At 40.3% G+C, this 11,738-nt stretch overlaps 1 protein-coding gene across 1 annotated transcript in view; it reads right to left on the bottom strand.

Annotated features, from left to right (window-relative positions):
- Positions 1-3,378: 3,378 nt before the first annotated feature.
- The window catches only part of Atp6v1a (ATPase H+ transporting V1 subunit A), a 49,865-nt gene continuing 41,505 nt past the window's right edge, over positions 3,379-11,738 (bottom strand). The window contains exons 13-15 of the mRNA XM_028752415.1: positions 8,793-8,887; positions 7,063-7,234; positions 3,379-5,641 (exon numbers count right to left, since the gene is read on the bottom strand). Of these exons, the coding sequence (XP_028608248.1) occupies positions 5,549-5,641; positions 7,063-7,234; positions 8,793-8,887 (360 nt within the window). The 3' untranslated portion in view covers positions 3,379-5,548. The remainder of the gene's footprint in view (positions 5,642-7,062; positions 7,235-8,792; positions 8,888-11,738) is intronic.

Here is an 11,738-nt window from a genome sequence, read left to right as displayed (position 1 = left end):
GTGTGTGATTTTACTTGCATGTATGACTATGTACCATGTGTGTAGCTGGTGCTGAAGAAAATCAGAAGAATGCATTGGATCCCCTGCAACTGGAGTTTTGTATGGCTGTAAATTCCCCAAGTGGATGCTGGGAATCAAACCCAGGCCCTCCTCAAGAGTAGAAAGTGCTCTTATCTGCTAAGCCACCTAACAGTATTTGTATACCATGATGTTTCATAGAGTAAAATGAATTTAAATACTTGAAAATCCTTAGTCATAATTATGATTTTTTTCAAAGTAAACTTACTGCAGTATAACACGCATGCATACGTGAGGTAGAACCTTTATAAAGACTTGAGTCATTTTTTTGAAAATCGGTTTGTAAAATTCTTTATGTTTTGAGATTATAATTACATCATTTCACCCTTCCCTTTCATCCCCCCAAACACCCCTTCTTGTTCTTTCAAATTTATGGCCCCTTTTTTCATTAATTATTCCATACATATAGATATGTAATGTTTAATATATTACTTGTATGTATGTTGATATATAATCACATAACTATACATAGTAATCAGATAGTCTATAAAGTTATAGCACATGCAACACATATGAATTGTTACTAAGTAAATACACATAAGCCTGCAGGACCCAGGGCGTCACTAACACCTGAAACCCTCTTCAAAATGTTTCTGTTACTTCCCTCTTTCCTCGGTGCATGCAGCTGCTATTCTGACCAAATTTTGGTTTTGAATTTATATAAGTTGGGTGTTTTTTGTTTGGATATTTTTAAAAAGACTTATTTATGTTTGAGTACACTGTTGCTGTCTTCAGACACACCAGAAGAGGGCATCTGATCTCATTACAGATGGTTGTGATCCACCACAATGAACTTGGGACCTCAGGACAAGCAGTCAGTGCTCTTAACTGCTGAGCCCCTTCTTGGCTTCTTTTAATGTTCTGATTGTGAGTCATACCTGGCACGTTCTGTCTCATTTCTGTAATTCTGTGTGACTACACACAACCACACATTCTAGGTAGTGATTTCTCATGTCTTTGTGAGAACAACTTTCAGTGGAAGGTTGGCTGGGGCTGGCTGTCACTTGATGGCTGATGAGCTCTGCCTCCTGGTGGATACCTGAGATGTGTATCCTCCTCTATTTCCCTGAATTCCCCAGCAACACTGTGTCCCACAGGCTAAGGATTGTTAACTTGATTAGCAATGAGGGTTTGGTGTTTTTTGTTTTTTTTTTTGGGGGGGGGGATGGTCAAGACAGGCTTCTCTTTGTAGCCCTGGCTGTCCTTGAACTTACTCTGTAGATCAGACCACCTTGGAATTCTCAAAGCTCCATCTGCTTCTGTCTCCTGAATGCTGGGATTAAAGGCATGTGTCACCATGCCCGGTGACAATGACTTATTGGTTCCTTTCCATTCTGTCCACTCTGTTCTTTTTGTGCCCCTCCCTCCCCCCAACTGATGTTTCCTGGAGAAGCTAAAGTCAAATACTTGCTTCAGAGCCAACTTCCACAGAAACTAACTCGTGGGCTGATTTTTGTGCCATTTTAACATTCACTCGAGAAGACTGGTTCCTTTGTGCTCTTAGAGTTAAAATATGCTGGACACACTGAGATACCACCTAGCACACTAAAAACAACCCACTCTGTAGTGAATAAGCCTCCCCATGAATTTTTCATGGACTGAACATTTCTTGGATTTCCCATTCGGAAGACAGTCATTGTTAAAATACTCTGTAAGCCACTCAATTAGACCCAGATATTCTATCAGTTATTGTGGTGGTTTGAATAAAAATGACCCCTATAGACTCATTGGGAGTGGCACTATTAGGAGGTAGGGTCTTGCAAGAGTAGGTGTGGCTTTACTGGGGAAGTGTATCACTAGGTGGCTGGCCTTGTGGTCATAGAAACTCAAGCCAGGTCTAATGGCATTCTCTTCTTGTTGCCTGTGGATCCAGATATAGAACTCTCAGCTCCTTCTCCAGCACCATGTCTGCCTGCATGCCACCATGCTTCCCATCATACCAGACAAAACCTCTGAACTGTATGTAAGCCAGCCTCAATGAAATGTTTTCCTTTATAAGAGTTGCCTTGGTCATGGTGTCTCTTCACAATAATAAATCCCTAAGACAGTTCTGTTTTTCTCAAGAATCCTAATAACCTTGGTTGTCATTTTGACTGGATCTAGACTCAACTAAGAGTCAAGTATCTGAACACACCCATGAGAGAGTTTCTTGATTACATTAACTGATCTGGGCAGTACCTTCCAATGGTAAGCCAGGTATAAAGAGGCCCAAGAGAAAAGACTCTTGCTTTTTTCCTGCTTGCTCTCATGCTGTGCAAATTAAATTCATAGACTCTGTTGTTGCCATTGTCACTGCTGCTACCATTCTTCAGTGACATCACAACTCAGTCCCCTTGGTTCTTGCATGATTAAGCGTAGTGGCTCTTTTGTCTGGACCTTCAGCACCAGACTATGATGCTAAGGCAACAGCCTATGGACTGCAAAGTCATCAGATCCTAGACATATCCCGTGTAAGACAGCACTCAGTGCATATTGTATATGCTAATCCAATAATCCCCCTCTAGCTGTGTTCTGCTCCCCTAGAGAGGCCTGACTAACAGGCTGAGAGATGCCTATATTAGTAAGGCATATTTCTTGATGTGTCTGTGTGGTCATTTCCAGAGATGGTTAGTATGCCAACTGAGAAAGGCCAACCTTAAATGTGGTTGGCATCATCCAACAGGCTGGGGTCCTGGTGGAACAAGGCAGGAGGAAGAAGACAGCTAGTTCAAACTCCTGTCTTCCTGAATGCCTGTTGCTGTTGCTGTTACTCATAGATGCCAGACTCCTGCTGCTCCAGTCTTTCCACATGAGCTCTGGAGGTTTCAGAAGTCCCTCTTGGACTGAGGCTTCCAGCTCTTGGACTGAGCAGCTACTGTGCACTGACTGCTGGGCATGCAGATGAGCACTGCTGGACTCCGTAGTTCCAGCCAGGCAAGCCAATCTGATAAGCCCCACATATGTGCATCTAGATAACATACTGGAAAGCAACAGTGGGTATTGGTAAATTGCTGTATTAGATTTAAAATTGTTTGCATTACAATATTTAGTTAAATTGACAGAAATTGAAATGAGCATTACGGATTGCCTCTAACTTTAACAAAGTTAACTCACTTATAACGGGAAAACACTCTGCAGACTGTATTTCCCAACTGCCCTGTGCTGTGATTGTAGGATGTTATACAGACTGTTGTGAATTGTGCAATCCCACTTCAAGATGCAAGTAATTATATATATTTAAGTCGAAATAGAAGGTGTAATGTTTTCTCAGAGCTCTTACCCCGCCTTTCCCAGCAGAAAGAATAAAAAGGGAAAGAAAAATTAATTTAAATCCACTTTTTATTTTTCATAGACTTTAATAATTATACATTACTCTTAACATAAAGATAGTGAAATCTTAAGGATAAGGAGGCAATTTATATAGCCTCTTCTATTCATTGTTCAGGATGGAAGTTTCCAAAGGGCACAGGTATGAGATTTAACACTGGAAAAATACATATGAAACTTGTTTAACTGGCTGCACTTAGGACCAGGCACAGCACAATAAATAGAGAACTGCATAATCTTTTAAAAAGACTGCTATATTTTAACACATCCTTACTAAAGAAGCACTATCAGTGAAGAATCTGAAGCTCTACAATGTGGGCAAAGGGAAAGTTACAGTGAAAATCTGGGCATTGTTTCTGTAGCGTCTGCACACTCATACATCATACAGCGAGGAAGAATGCACATCTCGAATCCAGGACAACAAAAACAAACTTGGTCAAGTAGTTTCTTGGGATCACTCATTCTGATCACAAGCCTAAGTTGCTGGTAGGTATAAGCAGACAAGTTTTGAAGTCTTTCTCATCTCCACAGGTCAGGGCTTCTGGATACGAAGCCACACTGGAAGCAAACCGATTAAGCAGCACCGTTAATCCACCTCTCAACAAGTCATTGCATAATCCATCTCCGATAACAGTGTTTAATAGTTTTAAAATTGTTACGTGGAAGAATATCCTTCTTGAATAGCAGTCCACTGTGTAGACATGCACTAGCAAGGATTTACACATTACATTTGAAGTGTAGACTGACTATATCTATCCAAAAGACCATAAGAAATGCACCACCTAATAATTTAAACAACATACCAAGGCTTAAATAAATACTTCGTTATTACACTGTGTACGTGAGAGTTAGCCATGTTCCAATAGCCTTCCCCCTCCTGAAGAGGAAGCATGGCCAGCACTATCAGCCTGAGAGTGAATAGGGAGCTCTCCAAGCTCTCTGAAGCGAGCCTTATTATGCAAATATGAGAATTATTATTTAAACACAGTGAAACAGCAAGACAAAAATTCATCTTTTTTTTTTTTTGGTTGTTACCAGTTAAATATAAGAACAACTTTCATCTCTAACAACAGAAAGGAAGCTACTGTGACCAGATACTTTGAGAAGCTTTCTGAGTCAGTGAAAAAGAAAACACAGAAAATATATTCTGCAATTGGTAAATTTGCTATTTTCAGAATGTCAACAGGCAAACAAACACAGGACACAAGTACCTTGTGGAAACAATGCCACTCTGGCCCCAAACTCCACAGTGCAGGTGTTCTCCCAGGGGCAGACTGCCTGCAGGCACTGTACGTCTGTGGTGGTCTAACCCTGCCCCACCCCACTCTGAGAAGCTTGGCTGACTAAGTCTGAGGAAAAGAACGACCATGATGTGGATCACATTTTCAATGATTTTTAAATTGTATTAAAAAAAAAAAGGTTTCCTAGTAATTGAGTATACAAAAGTCCTTGATATTAAATTTCTCTTAGTGAAATAAAATATGCTTTAACAAGATGATATCAATTTAAGTTTGACCACCTAGCTCTTTCATTTCATTCTTTCTCATTCTCAGAGGGAACTGATTTATCTATTATGTTCGGCCTTGCAAATGTCTGTTAGAAAAACAAAATAGTTCCCAAGTGCCCCACAAACAGTCCTGATTGATACCGGGGAAGCTACAAATAATTGGAACATTAATCTTTTATGTTTTTAAATGGAAATATTTCCTGGAAAACAGTTACTCAACAGAACACTAAGTTGCCAGTGGTCTAAACTACAAACACTGAGTCTTTTCTTAAGTACCTATCCACAGTACAGAGATCTGGCCTTCCATTCCCAATAGAGTACATGCAATAGTCCTGTTTAGTTTACTGGAGATGAGGGAAGGGGTAGTCACCTTACATACAAGTTTACAGTATGTATCATGTTACAACGTGTATGTTACATTGTGTATCATATGCACTACATTCACCACTTCAGATAAAGGTCAGGGAGCTCCGTCAAACACTGGAACAAAGGAATGTTTGTTTTATAAGACCTACCAAAGAAACAGCAAAATGAACGAGAACACACATAGGCACTAGTCTCAAAGCTGCACAATATGGAAGCGAAGGGTTGGAGCTGAGAAATTCAGGAAAATATACACGTATGAACTTGCTGAGGAAGAGGAAAGAAATCACAGTTCTAGTCTTCAAGGCTACGGAATGCATTCTGCATATCTTCAAGAAGCTGTGCATAGTCGGCCTTGATCTTTGCTTCGCCGTCTTTCACTGGATCCTAAAAAAGAAAATACAAATTTACCTATGGAAAATAATTTTCCAGATGTGTGATAGGTTATTTATTAATATGGAGTATCAGCTTAAGCTGAGGTACACTGGTAAATCACAGGTAAACCCAACTTTCTTTTACAGTGGAAATGTGCAAATGGACTAAAACAAAACCAACATTTCATTTTTGAATTTTGCCTGCTATTGACACTCAATGATCAAATCTTAGCAATGTGTAAACTAGTGGGAATCTTGTAGCATTACACATTAGTGTATGTGTGTAAACAACAAGTAAAAGTTAAAATTCAGTGAATTTCCTATTCAAGGCCTGGTGGCATCACATTCAGATGGAGAAGTTTAACATAGACAATAATCTAATATAGCTCATTTAACTGAATCCAGGTCATCAGGTTAAGCAGCAAGTGCCATTACCCACTAAGTCACCTTGTGTCCTCTAGACTTAGACCTGTTTCTGTAGTATAAATATATTCAGAGCACCATTTTTAATGGATGATCATTATATGTGCCTGTAAATCATGACAAGAAATAATGAAATGTAATCTAATTCATCAAACACTTTAAAAAATATTCATACATTAGTGTTTCTACCAGTAAGTTCACTTAACTGGTTAAACTTTGAAAGAATGTGTAGGCTAGATGAGATAAAAGGCCCTCTAGTAAAGTAGCTGCTGCCCAGCCAAGACTTCACTTCAAACTGCCTCGTAGCTAAGACAGAGAAAATACATTAGGATTTATTTTGAATATAATATACTATATATTTTTTTATGCACACATGTGTGTCTGTGTGTATATCTGTATACCATTTGTGTGTAAGAGCCTTTGGGGCTCAGAAAAGGTGCTAGATCCTTGGAATTTCAGGAATTGTAATCCACCATATGGGTGCTAGGATTGAACCCAAGCCCTCTGCAAGAGCAGTAAGTGTTCTTACCAGATGACCATCGCGCAGCCCTACAGACATGACACACCACAATCTTTACCACTGGAATTCCTGAGTGAACCTTACTTGGAAGACTGTTGGTTTTATACAACCTAAGCAGTGTAAAATAAAAAGTGCACACCAGGGGCTTAGAGATAAAGCCTTGCTGTTTTCCAGAGGACCCAAGCTTAGTTCTCAGTATCCATACCAGGCATCCAACACCTACTTCTGGCCCTGCAGGTATCCACACACCTGTGGCGCACATATGTACGGCACATGCACATATACACATAAATGAGAATAAATCTTAAAAGAAAAGAAAAATGCACATTTCATACCTCAGGTTTGGAATTCAGATAGGACAGGAAAGAAGAAAAAGGAAGAAGAAAAAGGGAGGGAGGGAGGGAGGTAGGGAGGGAGGAAGGGAGGGGAAGGAGGGGGAAAGGAAGAGTTGGTTTCTTACTAACAAAAGCTGGAGTAGAAAGAAAATATACCTTGAATTTCATGGAGGAAAGTTTATAGAGAATCTCCCCCATGTGCTCACGGATAATGGACCACGTGATCTTATTGTCACTCTGGGCGGTGGTCTCCACAGCTCGGCGGGCCATATCATAGAATGAAATCATGTTGGATAGCATCCCCACCGTCTTATAGAATGGACAGAACCTAGGGAAACGAACAACAGGAAGTTAGCAAAAACAACCTACAAAGCAAATTCACACTTTTACTACGCAAAACTTTAGTTATGAATTATTAGCCATCAGTTTGCATAATATACATTCTGCTGCTATTCACAGGATGATACATAAGGACTGAAACAGTGGGGAAAAGACACCTCAGTTGGATGGCATACACGGACACGAATATGCATGCACTGAAAGGAATTCTGACTTTTCTGTTGAGACTGTCAACCAGAGACCTATGACGGGGCAGGACTGCCGCACTCTAGTGACGGGTCAGCAGTCTGCTTCGTACAAACAATTCAACACATAGCTTAAGTGCTAAAACAACTGAGTAGCAAAGGCTCCCTTGTGACCAGAGATAAGGGTTAAGGAATAATAGGAAAGCAGAGAACTGAAAAGTTGCTAAAGTTACCCTGCTCTTCCCGAACCCCACGCCTCTATACCTTCCTCCCTCACTTTTTCTCACTGTGCTGAGCCCAGGCTCTTGGGTATGCCAGGGAAGCTGCCACCTCCCCCCACCTCCCACAGTTTTCTGTTTCCTTTAGTATATTCATTTTTATCTACTCATACCCTTTTAAAGCACAGACAGACAGATAGACAGACACACACACAGATGCACACACACAGAGGAACAAATACTCAATTCCATGTATTCTTTTATAATCTTTTTAAAGAATTCTGCCTGTTTTCCTTATGTAGTGGTTCCATTCAGGACAGATCAGGGTTGAGGCTGACATACTGGCCTATTTTTACTTGCCCTACATTCTGATCAATTCTTTTATTTGCTCAGTTTTCATCTTGGGTGTCAGTCCATCTTCTCTCAGAGCCTCTGCTGTCCACTGCTGTGAATGTCACACTAGCTTCGAGCTGGTCCATGAGCTGCCTAGGATTCTATCTCCATAAGGAGGCAGGGACACATATATACGCTACTGTGCTTGGTTTTGTGTGGATTTGGGTAAAATCAGGTACACTGAGCCATTTTCCTAGTGCTTCCCCCCATCTCTTTTTTTATGGAGTCAAATATGATTAAAGAAAGAAGGCTAGCTTAAGATGAAAGACTCAAATTGTTTAAAACAGGTTCTCTAAAAAAGTCAGAGCACTAGCAGAGAAAATGAAAACGGGCAAGCACGGGGAAGTGGTGGAAGAAGGCAGGAGGGGCACTCATCAAGAGTTTGTTGTAGCAGGAAATGCAAGACTCTTATGAAATAAGGCAGAGAAGGCACAAAACAAATCCACAGGCAAGGCGGGTAGAAGGCAGCGGAGAAGAAAACTGAGGCAGGTGACGCTCCCCCAGGTCTGCACACAAAGCCACAATTCACTCTAATTATAGATGGTTGTGAACAAAAATACTGTCAGAAGTTGACTACCGAGCAAATTGAGACAAGGGGCATATTAGAAGTCTGCTATGAACATATAAAATAAGCAACATACTGAATCAGAATGCACTCATGTGAGAAAGTTCTCAATGTGCAGGCAGCTCTTTGCCAAAACACAATAGAAAAATCCTCCAATAAACAAGGAAATCAGTGCAGCAAGCGTACCTGTCATAAGGAGTGTACCCATTTTGTTGGAGGAAGTCATCTTTAATAAGTTTTGCTACCTCCAGAGTGATTTTATCTGTCTCTGCTAAAGATGCCTAGGAAAGAAAAGGATACTTTAAGAAATTTAATTCATCACATGGGCCCAATGGTAACAATCAATTAATAAGTATACATCAACATATAATCACTTACCACTAATAAAAGACCTTTATGCTTTTTAATAGTGGGAAAACAGCACATAAGTATAAAATCTAGAATTTAGCAGTTAGGCATAGTGGCTCATGCCTATGATCTCGGTATTTAGCCAGCTGAAACAGGAGGATTGGTGTGAGTTCTAGGCTAGCCTGGATAGCAAAGTGAGTTTCAGGCAGGTCTGAATTGAACCTCTTAAAGTTCAGCAGTATAAAGCACAACCGCATTTCTGTGAGCTGTTTTTAAACTAGCCCCCTTGCAGCCCTGAAACCCTAAGCCCACAAACTGCACTGCTCCCTTTCCTAGTTTAGACAGCTGACAAGTAAGATCACACAGTGTTTGTTCTGTGACTAGCTTATTTCATTTAAAACATCCTCTGCATTCTCAGTGTTGCAGCATATGATAACAACACACTGGACTAATGTACTGTCTGTTCATTCACTAATAGGTAGACATCACATAATAATGTACTGTCTGTTCATTCACTAATGCACTGGCTGCTCATTCACTAATAGGTAGACATATTATACTAATGTACTATCTGCTCATTCACTAATAAGTGGTTCATTCTTGGTTACTGTGGACAATACTGCTATCAACAAGAGCAGGCTTTTAGTTTTTTTTTTAATTATTATGTGTATGAGCACTTTGCCTGCATGTATGTATGCATACTATATGTTTGTCTGACTCCCAGAGGTCAGAAGAAAGCATTGAATACCTTGAAACTGGGGTTGGGGATGGTTGTGAACCACCACATGAGTGCTCTTAATCACTGAGCCATCTCACTAGCCCTGATTACTCTTTAAAAGCATCTATGTGTGTGTACAGCCATGTGTGTTCATGTGCACCATGTGTGCACATGATCCCAGAAGCAGAAGAGGTTATTAGATGCCCTGGAACTGGAATTACATATCATTGTAAGCTGCTTAATCTGGGTGTAGCAAACAACCTGGGTTCTCTGCAAGAGTAATAATAAATACTCTTAACTCCTGAACTACTTCTCCAACATCCCCTTTAGATTTATTTATTTTTATTGTATGTCTATGGTGATTGCCTGCATGTATGTCTGTGTACCATGTATGCGCAGAACTTGGCAGAAGCCAGAAAAAGGGCATCAGACCTTCTGGAACTGAAGTTAAAGGCAATGGATACTGGGAATTAAACTCAGGTCCTCTGGAAGAGCAGCCAGTACTCTTAACTGCTGAGCCATTACTCCAGTATCCAAGCCCTGCATGTTCTTAACATTTATTTTCTCTGAATCATATACAATCTATTTGATCCAGTTCTTTCCTTCCCTCCCTGGTCCTCCCCACCAGCCTGCCCATTCTTTAAAGTACTTTTTAATATCCTACCCTGTCTCTATTACTTGAATCCAGTTCTTAAGTTTATTTGACAGAAATCTAAACAGCCCATAAAGTTACTTTGTTTTTCATATTACAGGATGTTTAGAACTATTCACTTATGGGAGTGGAGTTTTATTAGTAAGCTAAGCCTCAAGTGCTCTACTGTTGGCAACCACCATGGCAAACATGACGTAATACCACTGTTGCTAGGATCACTAACAAGAGGAGAAAGGGACAAGTCCCAGAGTTGAGGCGCTCTGGGGTGACTTCTGTGTATTAGCAACTGAGGTAAGGAGCGAGCCTTTCACAAGGAGAAGCTTTCTTCTCAAAAGATCTCTTTCATCCCTATTTCTTCCTTCAACCACACGTAAATATCTTAAGTATGCATCGTGCTTTGTTTCAATTATACAAAAATGTACATTTTATTTTATGAAAGCATTTTCATTATTTAAAGCACCCTGGTGTTTTTGACATGCTGATTTAAAGATCTACCATACTGTTCTCTGCAACTTAATTCACTTCTTTCAACCTTGGCAATTTCATTCTGTATGCACATTCTCCATTTTTTTCTTTTTCCAGACAGAGTTCCTCTGTGTAGCCCTGGGTATCTTAGAACTCCTTCTGCAGAGCAGGCTAGTCTTGAACTCACAGAGATCCACCTGCCTCTGCCTCCTGAGGGATTATAGGCATGTGCCACCACTGCCTGGCTGAATCTTCCGTTCTTTATAGTCTATCTATGCCCCTGGTAGAGGGCATTCCAATTTCATCTAATTTCCTACTACCATATCTATCTACTGAGGACTCTCAGCACCCAGCACTGTGCCTACTATGGCCACTTCAGATGGTATGCCCATCAGTTGTACACCAGTCCCAGATCCCACAGTACTTGGCAACACCCAGATGTACATTTTTTTGCCATTGAAACTAGTGTAGACTGTTGTATCATTGCTGTTTGAAAGATTATCTATAGGTCTGTAATATTTCTGGCTTGCTTTTTCATCTGTCTGCTCCACCCTTTGGTTACATTTTAGACAGTAGACTGTTAATTTTATTTACTGAAAACTTCCTTTAACAACTTATTATATTTATTTTGTGTGTATGAGTGTTTTGCTTGCATATATGTTCAGTATACACATGTGTACTCAGTGCCACAGAGGCCAGAAAAGGGTATTTGATCCTCTGGAACTGGAATTACAGACAGCCATGACCTACCATGTGAGTGCTGGGAATCAAATGCAGACCCTTTGAAAGAGCAGCAAGTGCTCTTGACCACTGAGCCATCTCTCCAGCCCCACCGTTGCTTTCGCTTGTTATACTTAGGAAAACTGCAGAAGTCCTTTTCTAATCCTACATAACAAAAAGAATCTTATAAGATTGGCTTTCTTTAACATTCATATGTGTACATGTGTGT

This window comes from Grammomys surdaster, unplaced genomic scaffold (assembly GCF_004785775.1).
Source record: "Grammomys surdaster isolate TR1022 unplaced genomic scaffold, NIH_TR_1.0 125901, whole genome shotgun sequence".
Taxonomy (NCBI): Eukaryota; Metazoa; Chordata; class Mammalia; order Rodentia; family Muridae; genus Grammomys; species Grammomys surdaster.
This window is presented reverse-complemented; position numbering and strand designations above follow the sequence as displayed.